The sequence below is a fragment of the Pteropus vampyrus genome, unplaced genomic scaffold, assembly GCF_000151845.1.
Source record: "Pteropus vampyrus isolate Shadow unplaced genomic scaffold, Pvam_2.0 Scaffold151, whole genome shotgun sequence".
Lineage (NCBI taxonomy): Eukaryota > Metazoa > Chordata > Mammalia > Chiroptera > Pteropodidae > Pteropus > Pteropus vampyrus.
This window is the reverse complement of record NW_011888932.1, coordinates 5273433-5289880: the sequence shown is the minus strand read 5'-3', so window position 1 is coordinate 5289880 and position 16448 is coordinate 5273433. Positions and strand designations below refer to the sequence as shown.

At 39.1% G+C, this 16448-nt stretch overlaps 1 protein-coding gene across 1 annotated transcript in view; it reads right to left on the bottom strand.

The window, feature by feature from the left end:
* Positions 1-16448, bottom strand: part of IL12RB2 (interleukin 12 receptor subunit beta 2) — a 62599-nt gene that overhangs the window by 11128 nt on the left and 35023 nt on the right. The window contains exons 9-12 of the mRNA XM_023536220.1: positions 15138-15357; positions 7258-7458; positions 3401-3499; positions 3151-3309 (exon numbers count right to left, since the gene is read on the bottom strand). Of these exons, the coding sequence (XP_023391988.1) occupies positions 3151-3309; positions 3401-3499; positions 7258-7458; positions 15138-15357 (679 nt within the window). The remainder of the gene's footprint in view (positions 1-3150; positions 3310-3400; positions 3500-7257; positions 7459-15137; positions 15358-16448) is intronic.

Below are 16448 nucleotides of genomic sequence, written 5' to 3'. Positions count from 1 at the left end.
CTGGCTCACGAACCCAAAGGCCAGTCAGATGATGCCCATTCCCTGAATTTATTTCAACAGTCACAAATATTTATTGGGTCTCTGCTCTGCACAAGGCACCAAGTATACAAAAATACAGTATCTGCCTCAAAGAGTTCACATCTAGTGGAGAAAACAGACTCTCTATCCTTTCCAGCCCTGCTTACTGTGGCTGACCAGCAAGGTAGAGCCCTGTAATATCATATCCACTCTACCTAAAGGGACTGAGGTTTGAGCAGATCATTTAACAGCTGTGACTATCAGAGCAATTTCTGTATTTTACATCCCGTTGAGAAAGTAGTGTGGAAAATTCCCAAGCCTACTATAACCTGATAAAATTGCTTCCGCAGACTTAAGCCATATGATTAAACTTAAAAAATCTCTTATTCCTAAGGCAGGAGATTAAAAAATTAATTTTGGAGAGAGCTTCTGCTCATTTCGTGGCAGCAAAGCATCAGTGAGCATCAGAGTCAACTGTGTGACTGTGTCAGGGCATCCTTAGCTCCAGGAGTGAAATGAGATGTCAGAACAGAAGGGAAGGGATTTCAACGGTTTGCTGGGCCAAAAAGTTTATAAACACACTTACACACACATGTATATTTGAAGAATAAAAGTGGAAATTCGATGAGAGAAGCAGTAGGGAGGGTGATGGTGTCAGCAGTTTGGTTGGCAAAATAGGTTGAGTTGAGTAATGGGGAAAAAAAATATACAGGAAATACTGGTTCTGCTGCCTTGGTCTGGGCTGTGATCTCAGGAACAGATAAAAGGGGGCATTCAATCCTTGGTCATCTGATACTTTAGGCTCAGGGTTGTTAAAGGACAAAGGCACCAGTTTAGGAAGATGTGATAGTTGCCAATCACCTGACAGGCAATGGGTAAGAAGGCCAAGTGGTATCGGGCAAAACAGCTGCATTGTTACTGAAAATTAGGTTTTCCCTAACGATCTACATTGGTTTGACAAAGTGTAGGGAGGTAATCAACAAATTATTCAACAAATACTGTTTTTATTAAGCACCTACTGTGTGCCTGGCTGTATTGTAAGTACAGCAGAGACAGTGGTAACGAGTTGCCATGGTGTCCGCTGGGGGCAAAAACAGCCAAGCAGTAACAAAGTATAATGCATGCACCAGTAGAGAAGGGCCCTTGCCATTGATGCACACAGCAGTACCAACAAATTTCCAGAGGAGAGGCTGTGTACCAGAATCACCTGTGGAATGCACTAAAATGCAGGTTCCTGGGCCCCATCCCAGTCTACACCTCTCTCCTCCTGCCCAGGCAGAGCTAGATGCTCCCGCATGTGCCATTAGTACTGGGACCTGGCGGACGGTGCCGCGAGACAGGTACGACAGTGCCCCTTCCTCCTTGGAACTCCATCCCCCTTTGCTCTCGTGGTGCCTCTTTTTCCTGGTGTCTTCTGCCCTCAACTTTCTGCCCCCTATCACTCTCTAGAAGCTGCACTTGTGAATTCACCTGTGATTTCTGGTGGCCAAATGCAATAGATAGCTGTCAATCCTTGATTATAACAATTACATCACTTTTATGTACTTTTCCTTCTTCTTCACTAGATTGTGAGCTCTGGGAATGGGTCTCATTTATCTATAAGTGCTTAATGAATCGAAGGAAAAGTTAATTGAAACCTGTATAAAACAGAACTTTGAATCGATGCCTTCTTCTCTTTTAACTTATTTAAAAATACTCTTATATAGACTTTATATTCATCAGATTTTTGGCAAAATAAGGTCAGTATTTTCTTCAATATCTGCAAGAGCAGCTTTAAGAACCAAACGACCATGTTGGTCTGTCTGGGTGTGAATAGGCATCTCAGTTTAAGTGCTGCCAAAATGAAAATGGTGACAGGGAGCAAATTCCACATGAAGAATTCGAAATGGCTCACAAAGAGGTCAACCGATTCATTACCTTTTAAAGGGCTTTTCAGAACTGAATTACCCTGTCAGGCCCAGTGGGAAGCAGTTATGTTCAATGATACATTCTATTTATCAATGGTGGATTAGTTGAATGAATGGCAGAAAAGTCTTACAATGGAATACTAGAGAGCTGTTAAAAAGAATGAGGCGAATCCATATGGACTGACGTGGAAAGACCTTCAGTATGTATTACTGAGAGATAAAAGCAAGGTGCAGATCAGAATACAGATGATTACTCTAAATATATACTCATATATGCATTAAATTTTTTCTGGAAGAACACACAAAGAACTACTAACAGCCTAAGTATACAGAAAGGGGTAATTTTGATTTTATATCTTACTGAACTATTTGAATGTTTTTACCAAAAGTCATAACTCAGAAAAGCAACACTGCAGATCTTCTAAGGTCAAGAGAAGGGACCAATTCCTAAAGTCTCCCAAGTAAAAATCACTCTTGCAGGCAGCATTCTGCACCCACGTCTCACAGTGGCTTTGTTACAGTCTTCTTGGATCTAGCTCTCCTGAAGAAATGAAAATGTTGCTTCTTATGCTAAATTCTCCTGAAAGAAAGAAAGCTGCCCTATGAAAGAAGGCAAAGGGAAAGCCGGAGGTAGAGGAGAGGGGAATCTGAATAAATAAAAGATTAGAACATCAAGTCTGGCAAGTGACTTGGAGCTGTTACATGAATGAGTGATCCGTGAAGCCATCTGAGATAATACTCCAGCCAATATTTATTTTAATGGCTTTAGTCTTATAGAATAATTATAGGTCATAAGGAATTACTTAAATTGCATTGCATTGTATCCATTTTGAGGAGAAAAGACTATGCTGTGATGGTATTTGCAAATGCAGGGACTCAAAAATCCTCCAAACACATTCCTTGCAAACCTCAAGGGTCTAATAATAGGACTGAAGTGCCTTTATTGCTTTTTGAGACGCTGTCTCCCCATATAAGTAAGCTCCTTGAGAGCCCAGTCCATTAGCTTCATTCCTTCAGTCTGCCTGGCACATAAAATATATTCGGTAACTGTGTGTTTAGATGTCTTTTATTTTTCTTCATTCAATTAATTTCACAATATTTATTGAGCACCTACTAAGTGTGAAGCATAGTACTAGCACTTTGTGTATGTATGCACATGCATACGCTTGTGTTCTCCTGGCATCTGAACAACAAAGGCCCCATGGCATTTGTTTCTCACACATACCACAAAGTTGAGGCTGAGAACTGGAGTTCTGTTCCTTCCAGTATATCCTGTAATGGAGGATGCAGCCCATTTGCTCCTGGGCTGGGATTTCGTCCCACGAAATTAAAATGCTCCCCTTTTCCTCTATGATGGCATTAATGTGAGGGCCACTCACTGGTGCTATAAAATAGAACACAGGAGCCTTTTTGTCATCCTCCAATTCCAAATCATTAAACTAAAGCAGAATTTGGCAAAAGATCCCAAGACTCACCTTTGTGCTTAGAGTTACCCCGGATGGAGCTGCATCCTCCCTGGTCCCCTGACAATGCATGCACACGGATTTCATAACAGACGTAGGGTCTTATGTTCTCTGCAAGGAAAAAGAAGTTCTTATAACAGGTGTGGCATCACATGTGAGTCACTAAAGGAGCCATTTTAATAGCCGATACAGACGCATTCAAGGCGTTCCTTGCCTCGCCTTAGTTTGAAGATGGCTCAAGTACAATTTGGACTGAGGGTAAAGGGATGACCTAAGTTACAAAATCTCAGTTATCCTATTTGCCGTGGCACCAGCTTCTGGAAGCGACTGCTCCCAACTCCCAAATTCACCTAATGGTGAACAAATAATCAAATCTGAGGGGTTTTTTCCACCCCCCCCCCCAGGGTCATCATGATTAAGGAGACAAAAGTTATTTTAGTTCCAATGAGAATTTCAATTTAACTGTACAGGCAGCTTTTGAAACAAAACTCTTTTTCAAGGAAAAAACTTTGACTTCTATAAATAAATCATTTGCTGTTTACAGAAAAGTGAGGCTGGGGTTTTGCAGGCTTAGAACCTGGAAGGCTCTTCTAATTCCATAGATGCTTATCAGGATCTGACAGGGCAGGATGACACATTCAGGCGTGACTAACCAAAGCACGCTCAGTGCAATCCGACCCCTTGTTCCTTCTCCTCTACTTCTCACCACCACGTTCCAGTTAGACCTCAGCTGCTTCATAGCCTGGAAGATTTGGAAGATACCTGAGAATGGGAATGCTCCTTCCTAGCTTTTAAAGCACCACACTTTGAAATGTTCTATCAATCAGGAAATTTACTGGCAAGTCACTCTTCCCTGCCCAAACTCATTTACAGGATTTCTACTTCCTATAAAGAAAAGGCTCCTCTCTGAGATACTGCCCATGATGTATCTTTAAATTTCCAATGAAAATTTAAAGGAAAAAGATAATCCTTACTAAGTAACTACAGTATCATGTGGTCAAAGAAAGGACTCTCTCCTATATTGTTTGATGCCCTGCCATAAGTGGGTCTGGTCCCCTTCCACTGACAGTTGGTCAAGATTTAACATTTTCTTTTTTGAGAAGAGGAATTTTACTTCACAGAATAATTTACTAAATCGTGTGTGTTTTACATGAAAACCCAACCGGCAGCATATAAAGCTGAAACACACAAACTGTTTTGTCAGAGAGACCATAAGGAGATAAGAATAAGGCCACTGGGTGAGTTCCAATTCATATTTATGAACCAAGTGAAAAGGGGAAAAGGATGCAGTCAGCTTAGTCCAGTAATCCAAAGATTCTTCATGGGCGACATCCAGACCCTGAAGCCCCAAGGGCACGTCATAGTGCCTGGCTGTTCTGCCACTAGTCATGGAAGGGCTGAACCAACCACTGTGCCATGTGGACGCGTGGGAGTTCCAGATGAGCTCACGAGGCAAGTGTTTCATTGCATTTTACTGTGCAAAATGTGAGTTCAGAGTGGGGAACTACTGCATCATAGGCTGAGGGTTTCTTCTTGTGAACAGCCTATCCTTAGTGGAGTCTTAAGGACTCCTGTTTTACTGGCTAGTCTTAAATGAACTCTCCTTAATCGTGTCTGCTCCCCACCTCAAAAATTCCTTAGCCCTGCTGCCCAGTGGCTGTAGCCCACACTCCTAAGATTTTCATTTTTTCTCCAGTCTGGCCTCAACTTCTGGCTCATTTCCCACTGCTCCCATGCATACAGATATACCTGGCACCCTTGGGCAAAGGCTCTGTTTCCATGTTTATAAACCAGCTCTTGGATGGATTTTCTACAGAAAACGATTTCATCTATTACATGTGGGAAAAAGACTAACATTAAATGATCAGTAATGAGGAGTAATCATAGAGGAAGTATGAGAGAGCATGCAGAAGAGGGGCTCAAATAGGCTAGGCATCTAGACACGGCAATGTCTACCTGGTTATAAAAGGAGTGGCTCTATATGGTCAGAATCATTTTCATCCAGACAGGACAGGACTGATGATCTCTCACCTAGGCCCCACCAACCTATAATCCTGGAGCTGGATTGTATTCTGGTCCACTCTAAAACACCCTGCTCTGCCCCAGCCAGATGCTGAGGGTACGACAGTAATGAGTCATCTTATTGACTGGAGAGGGCCATTTTGAATTCATGATAAGTGTGAATTACTTAATTTTTTATGAGTTTATTTCAAGAATGTAAGATCAACACAAACTAATAGTATTTTCAAGTAGGAGAATAACTTCGATTAATAAAGTTATTTCACCCACTATCATATTGATTTTATTCAAATGAATATTTCTAAAATGCTTAAAAACATTTTAGTTTTCTAAATATGAAAAACATTCTCTCTTGTCATGTATTTTATAGTATTTGTGTAGAATTATAGTTTCTAAAAGGAAGGCACTGTACAGACTACAGGGTTCAAACTATCTCACAAGGGTAAATCCTAGTTTATAGTAAGCACTTACAATTTTGCAGCCGTTTAGAGTTCACTAAATGTCTTTTCTATCCACTGTTTCATCTGATTTGATAGGCATAACAGCCCTACAGGAAAATTGGTTCTACTGCAACACCTCTAGGGACAATCAATTGTCCTATTAGAGACCATAACAGGTGAGGATGATTCTTTATCAAAACTGAACCGACATCTGCCTTCTTCTAATTTCAATGGAGAGGCCTTAGTTTTATCCTCCAAGACAACAAAGAACACATACTCTTTGTCATGTGCACGTCAAAGCCAGCAACAGCCATCAAACCACCGCACCCCTACCTAGAATTCTTTTCCACAGGCTATGTGCTTTCCACATTAAAAGTTCCAGAACCCCAGTGTCTTGCTTACCTTCCTTTGTTTCTCACTGGGCAGTATTCTCTTTAAGTGTAGTGATTAAAATTAAACACAACCCACTAGTCTGAGCAGCTAGACTATGAAAGAGGCACACAGTCAAGGACCAGCTCATGTATTATCATGTGGTGTGCTCTGTTTATTTCATTTTGGCTCTATTACATATAATAATTTAGCTCCGTTACATATAATAGCGATGATAGCTAAGTTATCAAAGAAAGTGTGTTAGGCACTGTTCAAAATGTTTTTTTTCTGTATTAATTCGGTTAGTTCTTACAATAACCCAATGAGTTAGATAATATCATTATCGCCATTTTATAGACAGGGAAACCACAGCAGAGAGAAGTAATCTGCCCTAGATCACACGACCTAGTAAGTGACAGAACCAGAACTCAAACCCAGACAGTCTGGTTGCTGAACCAGCACTTTTAACCATGATGCTGAACTTAAAAATGACACTAAGTTCTGCCCAATCATTTTAATATGTTTTCAGATGCTTTCAATAACTCGATTGTAACCACTGACGGATCTGGCATTTGAGGATTAGAGGCACCAATCATCATATAGATGATTCTGGATTTATTATCACACAAAAAATAAGTAGCAGAATTGGGAATGAAAGTTCAGACTTCCTCACCTATGTATTGGGCATGATAACTCTTGCTGCACATGATCGTTCTGAGAATTAGATGAACTTCCAAATGTAAGGTGGCCATCACACCGACTGGTTGCTACTTGGCTCTCAGCCATGCTCATTTGATTTATTCATTCACCTTACATGGCACTGTGCCAGGCACATAAATACTAGAGTTTTTAGTCAACTGCCTGGTCTATAGCTGCGGTGTTGTATTTTGAGGTGCTGTCCTGATGGACCCTAGGTCATAACTACCCTTCTTCTCACGTAGCTACTCGTAATTCAAGGCAGGGTTTTAGGTTACTGCCTGCAATTTCCTCAATAAATGTGAATTTAGTAACCCTCCAGAAGGAAGGTGAGCAATTAAATACCGGAAATCGAAGCAGCCATGTTGTGGGGGGGGCTCCGCAGCCAGTTCAGAGCGGGCTGCGTGACGACCCCTGAGTGGAGCGCCCTCCACTCCACCACGTACTCCTTGACAGCAGAGGCAGCTTTTCCGGGAGGATCCCAGGTCACCATAATGTTGTCCGCACCCTCTGAGTTTGCAGAGACTTGGCCAGGAGTCAGCAGGCCTTTATGGGGGAAAAGGGGAAGGGACGAAAACAAACCACAGCGGATAAAGATCTAAAACATACCGATTCATCTTAGCAAAGTTTTAGGAAGAATCAATTTCTTTTTAAAGACTTCGGGTTTACAGATTTAAGTTGATCCTACTTTTCAGTTCTTGGAGGACTGGCATCGTCAGCTTGCGCAAGGACTCTATGTAGTGTTATTTGTTCACTTTCCATTTCTGTGTCCCCAGAGTTACCTACTCTAGTGAATGTAATATGCATCCTTCTAACCCACTTTCTATATGTTTAGACATATATGTATCCTTGAAACTTAATGTTGCTTTGTGCTTGTGTACTGTATTTTCATGAACTGCTTTGGGAGTAAATCTAATGCTTTTTCTAACTTTTTTTTCATGAACATTATGTTTCTAGGATATAGCCCTCCTGCTGCTATATGTAAATTCAGCTCATTCCTTTAGACTGCTGCCTCAACCCCTACTTTGTCTAGTCTCCAAGTGACAAGCAAGAGGTTCTCTCCAACCTTTTACTAATGTGGATGAAAAGGGGTGCTGTAATAAATCATAAATTCTCAACTGGGCAGGTCACGCCCCGGATCTAAAACTTCTTAAGTGAAAGATTTTGAGCAAGCCCTGCTCATTATTCTTGTGCATCTAGGCTAACACACCTTTGAGATGCCAGGATTAAGAACCTTTGATGGCATAACCATCCTTAAGAAAGCCCATAATCTTCTAATCCAGTTCTCGCCTTGTTTTCTCCCATCTTCATGTAATCTTCCTTACATTCCCTCCTTAATTTCAAATGCATAAAAGAAGCTGCAAAACTTATTTTCAGGAGCATCTGAGATCTTGCTGCCTGGCTTGAGTCATCAGTTTGGCTCAAATAAACTCATAAAAATTCTCTACGGGTTTGGACTTTCTTACATTGACACTAACACAAACAAGAATGTAATGAATACTCTCTTGTATGTCCTCATGTGTGCCTGTGAAAGAGTGTCTCTGGCTATATATGTACAGAATTGCTCAATTATAGAGTAAATTCATTTATGTCACCAAATATGGCCAGACTGATCTCTAAAATAGCCAATCAGTGACAATCCAAGAAAAGCCTGAGAGTTCTTATTTCCCCACCAACACTTGGTATTTTCTGACTTTCTAATTTTTGACAATCTGGTACGTACAAAGTGGTATTTTAACTGTGGTTTTATTTTCATTTTCTGATTTCTTATGAGACTGAGCTTCTCTTCACATATTACTAGTCATCTGACTTTTTCCTTCTGTGAACTGCCTGTTCATATATTTTGTTCATTTTTTTCTGAGTTTCCTGTCTTCTCTCTGATTAGCAGAAATAGCTTTTATGTTCTAGGTATTAGTCACTTGTCAGTTGTCAAAACTAAAAATATCATACTCCAATTTTTCGCCTGATAACTCTCTGATAACTTTATGATGTGTTCGTTGCACATAAATACTTACTCTGATGTAGGTAAATCTATGGTTTGTGCAGTTTGAGTCTTGTTTATGAAAGAAACCCTTCCATCCTGGGTTCACAAAGATACTTAACCACATTTTCTCTTATTGGCTTTTGGTTTTACCTTTCACATTTAATTTTTTAATCTAAATGCAGCTCAAAGGTTTTTTTAAGGAAACAAATTTTATTATTTTTTTCCACTCAGTGAGTCAATTTTTCCAGGTGTGATACCATCCCTAACATACGCCATGTTCCATGTATATCACTGGATTTGTGTCTGGGTCAGCTTCTTCACCAGAACACACTGTTCACATTACTGGGCTTTGCGATGTCTGACGTTTTGGTGGGAAAAATCCTCTTCTCATTTTGCTCTTATTTTTTCAAAATGATTTTAGATATTCATAAAACTTTCTTATTCCATGTAGCTTTTAGAATCAGTTTATCTCCCCAAATTCCAGCTGGTATTTTTTTTTTTTGCTAGAATAAGTTAGATTCATAGTGTATTTCAGGGAGAATTGATGCTGCTAAATGTTAAATGTTCCATTCATAAACATGCTGTTTCATTGAAATTATTCAGCTCTCCTTTTATATCTTTTAATGGAGTTTAAAAATTCCTTCTTAAAGTTTTCATGAATTCTTTGTTAATTTCCAGACACTTTACACTTTTAGTTTGCTATATAAACGGCATCTGATTTTCCACCGCTTTTTCTATTATTAATATATATGTGTTATTCTTTTTTCTGGCAAACCTGCTAATCTCTCTAATTAGTTCTAATAATTTTTCTACTGCCCTTGTTGAATTCTCCATGTAATATCTTATTAGCTGCATAGTTAAAATATCTCTTCCGTCCAATCTTGAAGTCTTTTCTTTTTTGTTTTTATCTTGTTGCTCATTTAAAAGAGAATATGCCCATATATCTTTACTAAGTTGATGTTTGCTGCATGTTTTTTGCTAGAAAGTCTTAAAAAATAAAAAGTTTTTTAAATGCATAGTTCCCATATAGGTTATAGTTTTATAAAATACTGTTTATTTTCTAACATTTAAAAACTTGATCTTTTTTCTACATTTGTTAAGAACGTGTCCCATTTTTTCTTTTCAGTATTAATGTGATATATTACATTGATGTATTTTTCTGATATGTTACATCTTTATATTCTTAGAATCAATCTTGCTCGATTATTCTGCATTGTTTTTATTTTTTTTGCAGAGGCTTTTAAAAAATAGACATTTTAGAGCAGTTCTAGGGGTACAGCAAAATGAACAGAAGGCACAGAGGTTTTCCATGTGACCCCTCCCACCCTCTACTGCCCCCCACAACCTCCCTGACTACCAACATCCTGCACCAGAGGGGCACATTCTGTAAGATTCTTGATAAGTGTTTTCAAGTATTCTTTTCTCTTTTATTTACTTTATTCTCTTACTGGGACTCCTTTTAGGTGGTTGTCATTACTTCTCTTTCAATTCTTTCAGTGTTTTAAGTTTTCTCATTTTTCAACTACTTTCCCTGCTTTTCTGCCCTTAGGAAGAGTTTCTCACCCCATCTTCCACTCACTCATTCGATCTTCTGTTGAGTCCTTTCTGCTATCCAGCCTAATGGCTGAGTTCTTTATTTCAACAATTAACCTTTCCATTCTGGGACTACTCTTCATGGGGGAGTAGAGCTGTTGTTTTCTTTTATAATTGCCAGGCTCATGGGGTGGATGACAAGAGAAATCTCAAGGGCCAGCCCACTCACAGACACTCTTTGCTCTCATCTTCCCTCCCCAGTTAGTTTCCAGGGCTTCTTAGAAGATGCTCTACTCTGCTCTCAGGACTTCTCTGCCTCATAGTAGAAATGCCCAGACAATGACCGTATCAGAGCAACATGAGCAAGAAAAAGGAGTGCAATCAGAAAGTGCTAATTCCTCCCTCTGCCTTTATCACTATTCCCCATTGCACAGGCACTCAGCCATCCTGTGGCATCCTTAGGACTGGGCTTGTGGTGAGAGCCTGTAACCTATGTACTGGCTCTCAGGAACTGGAATTCCACAGCCATGTTTCCTTAATCTTCATTTGCCTTGATATCTGATGTCTTGGCTATGCCAGGAACTTTTTTTGAATGAAACGCATTTATTCGGTGAATATTTATTGAGCACCTATGGTTCATAAGACCCTTTGCAGGTGATGGGCTAAAATAGCCAACAAGCCTTTCTAACCACTGCTTTCTCTGGAATTAGCCAAGCAAATCAATGTGGCATTGCCCTGCCTCTGAGTCACCACACTCGCCAGGAGCCAGCCTGGATTTCCTCCCCTACGATGTCTGCCAGGGCTTGTTCTCTCCTTCAGATCTCTGCTCACGACTCACTGTCTCTCTGGGACCTTTTAACAGTAATTCTTTAGCCTCAATCATTCAACTTCCCATCTCCATCTTCACTGAGAGCTTCTAAATAGAATTATGAAATTTGTAAGGTAGTTTGAAAAGTGCCTAAGAGACAGGTGGCCGAGTTTTTCTGTCCACTGATTAGATGTATGATCTTAGCTAAGTTACTTCACCTCCTGGGCTCTCAGTCTCTGACATCTGTGTGGGCCCCGTTTATGATTCTACTGGCTTCTAACTTTTCCCATAGTTTCAAGAATTCTGGAGCACAGGGACTCATCTGAAATATTAATTATGTTTTACTTGTTGGCTGGTGGGTTTAGCACACATTCAATTTTCATCACAAATCAACAAAATCATTCTTGTGCTTCTTGATATGCAATGCTATGCCAGGTGCCTTTTACAATATAGTTGTCTCTACTTTCTTACAATCAACATAATTCTGCCTGTTGGGGCATTATTTTCCCCTTCCTAAAAGGAAAGTAATATATGTGAGTAGTGTGAACATATATTAAAAGGGAGACACAAAATCATGGTATGCTATTCCTACAGATCATTCAGAATACGTGTGAGATGAGTGACTGAGGATAGGGTTATGCGACTGATTTGCAATTTGTTCTCTAGGAAACTCCGAGATGCACAGCAACTAGTATTGGATGGGTCAGGTATGGTCTTAGGAGAGGCAAAAGGCTCTTAAGAATACAAGATTTCCAGGACTAGGACCTTCGTAGCGACAGCTCAGTTGTAGAGAACGGTTTCAGTGTCCTACCTTACCTCTCCTATGTGTTCATACTTAGTGAGCCTCATCCTTACTTAACACCTGCCCATTCTGAGCGGAAGAAGTGTTTCTTAAACTCTTTTCGTCGCTGGATGTCATCATTTTTCAAGCTCCCCGGGGGCCTCATTCCATCAATTATCCCCTCTCCCCTTTATCTTCAACTCTTCCCCACTCCTGATTCTTTTTTTCAACTTATATGCTTGATCAGATCCCCCTTTAAAACAAACCCTCAGGCCTGCACGCCTGCACTCTCTCACCTGGCTAACACCAACTTGTCCCTCCATGCACTGTTCACATGTCACCTCCTCTCCAAGCCCATGCTTCAGTTTTTTCTATTCCAGAGCTCGCTGTGCATACCTCTGATCTCACACTTATACTATACTACAGTCAACTTGCTTATATGTTTGCCCCTCCCGCTAGGTTAAATATAACTGGAGAACCTCAACAGTATTTTTCACCTATTGCTAGATTCTAGTAAAGGACAACTGAATGAATAAAGTAGAGGCCAACTCTAAAATAATGAATATGTCGTTTTGAGAAGTTGTTACCAAATTTAAATAAAGAACTTGGGAGGGGCCCAGAAAATTCATGAGGTTTATATCCCTAAGACTCATCTGTAGTGAGGTTTGAAGTATTCTGATATATTACATTTTAACAACGGCAGAATACTAAACAGTGGTATGAGTTCAGATTCCCCCACAGAATTTACTTTAAAAATCATATCTGTAGTACTTATCCACTGAAGAAAAAAATTAAAAATATAAAAAGCAACAGGGAAAGAAAATCACCTGTAATTCCATGATGCAGTGATGACCTCTGTTAACATTTTTATATATATTCTACTAGATTTTTTACTGTGTAAAAAATGTATACTCCTGTAAATATATATTTTAAATGGCATCGTCCTGTATACACTATTGAAAATTTATGGCTTTCTTTTCATGTTAATAAAAACACCACTACAGCATCACTTTAATGCTAGTGTAGAATTAAGGCAGGTGAGAGCCAGGATATATTAAACCAGTTCATTCTCTATTATTTCACATTTAGGTTGTTTGTGGTATTTTACTTTTTTAAAAAATTGTTTCAACAAACGTATTTTCACCTGCATTTTTAAGCACTTATCCTATTATATGCTAAGTATACGTTTCTAATGGTAACATTTCTTGGTCAAAAGATTCATTCATATTTAAAGTTTGTTATATATGGTCAATCTGTTCCTCAGAAAGTTGTACCAATTCACACACACACCAGTAGGGTACAGATTATCTTTTTCCAACACTCTCACCAATACGGGTTACACTGATTCTACCTACTCTTCCTTAGTTTGATTTGGTTTCTCCTGTTTTTTCAAAATTTGCATCTCATTGATTGCTAGTTAGGCTGAACATATTTTCGTATCTTTATTGCTCCTTTCATATTTATTATTAGAATTGCCTATCCATATCCCTTTATTTCTTATTTATTTAAAAAGTTGGATGGATGGATGGATAACTCTCCTTTTGCCATAAATGAGATATATACTTTTCTTAAATTGCTATTTATATTTAATGCTTAATTTATAGTGTTTTAAAAAATTTTATTTTACTATGCAGAAAGTTTAAGCTTTTTCCCCCCATAGTTAATCCATTTTTTCCTTCAGGTTTCTGTCTTTAGTGCCTACCCCACATGAGGCAGAGATTACCAGTTGCTTATCGAATATTCTCTCCTCATCTTCTTTAGCAAGGGAATGTTGCAGTCTGAAACATATTTCTGAGCCTCCTTTGCAGCTGGTTGTGGCCAGGTGACCAGTTAGACTCAATGACTGCAAGTGTGTTGTGTGACCTGGGGTAAAGCTCCTCAACAGTGAGAAGTGAGCCCTTCTCTTTTCCTTCTTTTCTGCTTCTTAGATGGAAATAGCTAGAGCTCTGGCAGCCATCATGGACCATTTTCATCTTGAAGGATGAAAGCCAATTTGGCAGAGGGAACAGAAAGAAGGAGCCTGGAGTCCTGATGCTGTCACAAAGCTGTCACACCAGCCCTGGCTTGTCTACCTCTGACCTTTTTTTATGTGTGAGAATAAATAAATCACTGTAGTCAGGCCTCTAGTAAAAGCAACCCTTACTCCTAAGAACGATTCATAACTCATATACCAACCCAATATTATATCAATATTTACTTGTATTTTCTTCTAGTTATTTTCATCTACTCTATCATATCTATAGATAATAGAGTTTATAGATATGCAACTGAAAAGATATATGAGGTTTAACACTGTGTATAAAATAATCATATTTTCGTAGAAGCTTCTTCAAAATGATGATTGCTAGATTCACATGTAGATAAAATCATTACACTGAATTTTAAGGGAGGATCTAATTATAGTTTTATTCTGTTATTCATTTTTGAAAAAAGTTAGGCCAATAATCTTGACATGAAATCCTTTTATAACACAGATCTTGATAAATAGCATTAGTACTCATCTTCTTGACTATGGGCTTTTATCTGGAGAAGTTATTTTTCAAAGAATGCAATTATAAAATGTATACAGCTAGTTGGGAGGTTTTCAGTGTAGATAATGAGATACATATCTAAATTTGTGTAATAAAGAGCTGTAGTACAGAAAATTTTTACTATAGTTTTATTACAGCCAGAATTTTATTTTAATACTATTGGCAAAATATATTTTGTTTGTAGGTGTAAAATGTTTTTTCTCTAGAATTTAACAACACATATTATTCTTGCTTCTAGAAAAATAAGCCAGATATTAGTGTTTGATGTAATATAACTAATATTTCCTTAATGAACATTTATTAAGCGCTTGCTATGTATTAGTCTCTGTATTTAATCTTACAATGACCTGCAAGGCAGGTAATATAATCCCTACTTTAGAGAGGCAAAAGTTGAAGCTCAGAGGTGTTAATTCACTTGTCCAAGGCTACTTACTCATAGTCTGAGTGGAAAAGACAGATTCTGAAACCTAGTGACTCCAAAGTCTAAATTCCTATCCTACTCATGCCAGGCCCTGAGCTGAGCCCGCAGAAGATAAGAGATAAGACACAGTTTCCCAAAGGCAATATTAAAGAAAAGTTGGTACTTACTTGCCCCACACAGATCCGTTATGTTAATACGAGTGGGCAGGGAACTGCCTTTTGAGTTAGCTGCAGACACAGCCACAGCCCAGCTCTCAGTTCTGGGAATGACCCAAGTCCAGGAGGTATGTTCTGTGATATTCTGTAGTGTAGTTTTCCCCCCTGCCACCTCTAGCAAGGTCACTTGATAGTGGAGGATTTTTCCTCTTGCCTCCAATACACTCAGATTCTGCAACAAAACACATCCACTTACTGTGTATGCTCAGACAAGGTCTCTGGACGCTCTGTGCCTGGACTTTGTGGCCCCTTGCAGCAGGCCATCTGAGGGATCTTTTTATTTACATCTTCTCATCTCCTCCACTGCATACTTTACACGTTCATGCACCCCCACCATTTAGAAAAAAAATATCACTTAACGTTTTTAAAGTTAATTCTTAAAACCACATTGAATTTCCTTTCCTGTTTCAAAATGAAACTTCCTAATAGTAGAAAACTGAATTACACCCAATGGAACAAGGGTGGGATTTAAACTCAGAAGATTGGGCTTTGAGTTCCAGCTCTACTAATCACCAGTTGAGTGACCCAGGGCAAGGCACTCAGCTCCTCTGAATCTCCATTTCTAAATTTGTGACACACACATGTATAATTTTTTCAATAGTGGAACGCTGCTCACAAAATCAAAAACGTTTTCAAGAGCTAAACTAGTAAAATCCCTCCTTAGTGAATTGGATTAGCTGTCTGTGCTAGGAAACTAAGACATTGTTTATAATGTGTAACTAATGAGTTTTTGGAGCTGCAAAAATTCCAATGGAGATCATTTGAGAATAATCCCAGAAAGTAAGCAGAAAACTAATTATTGGTATTTTAACCCTGCTTGGATAAAGACCACAGGAAACAGAAGCAATGAAAATGGAGAGCTGCCAGGGCCAGCACTGGCAGTGCCTATCCATGCCTAGTGCAGGGAAAGAAAGGCTTAGCTCACCAGACTTGAGCATTCTAGTTTTCTTGGCAAGACTATTCCTTCCATGGGGCGTGGGGTGGCCTCAAGCTGCAGAAAGACACACCTTAGGATTGGCAAATACCCCTTTCTTTGATTCTTTACTGCCTAAGCAATCTTCTACTAATTTGGTTTCCTATGTAGTTTATTTTTCAGGAGAAGCTGGGCTAACATGAACATCTGGTTCACTTAAAATGTGTATTTTTCACTTTAAATGAATAGATTACTCTTCTGCTTATAATTTGGCTTCCAAAATAATTAGCGTACTGAGAGAGAATGTTCCTATCTGCTGACTCAAGCCTTCTGGTTGGCCCAACAGCTGT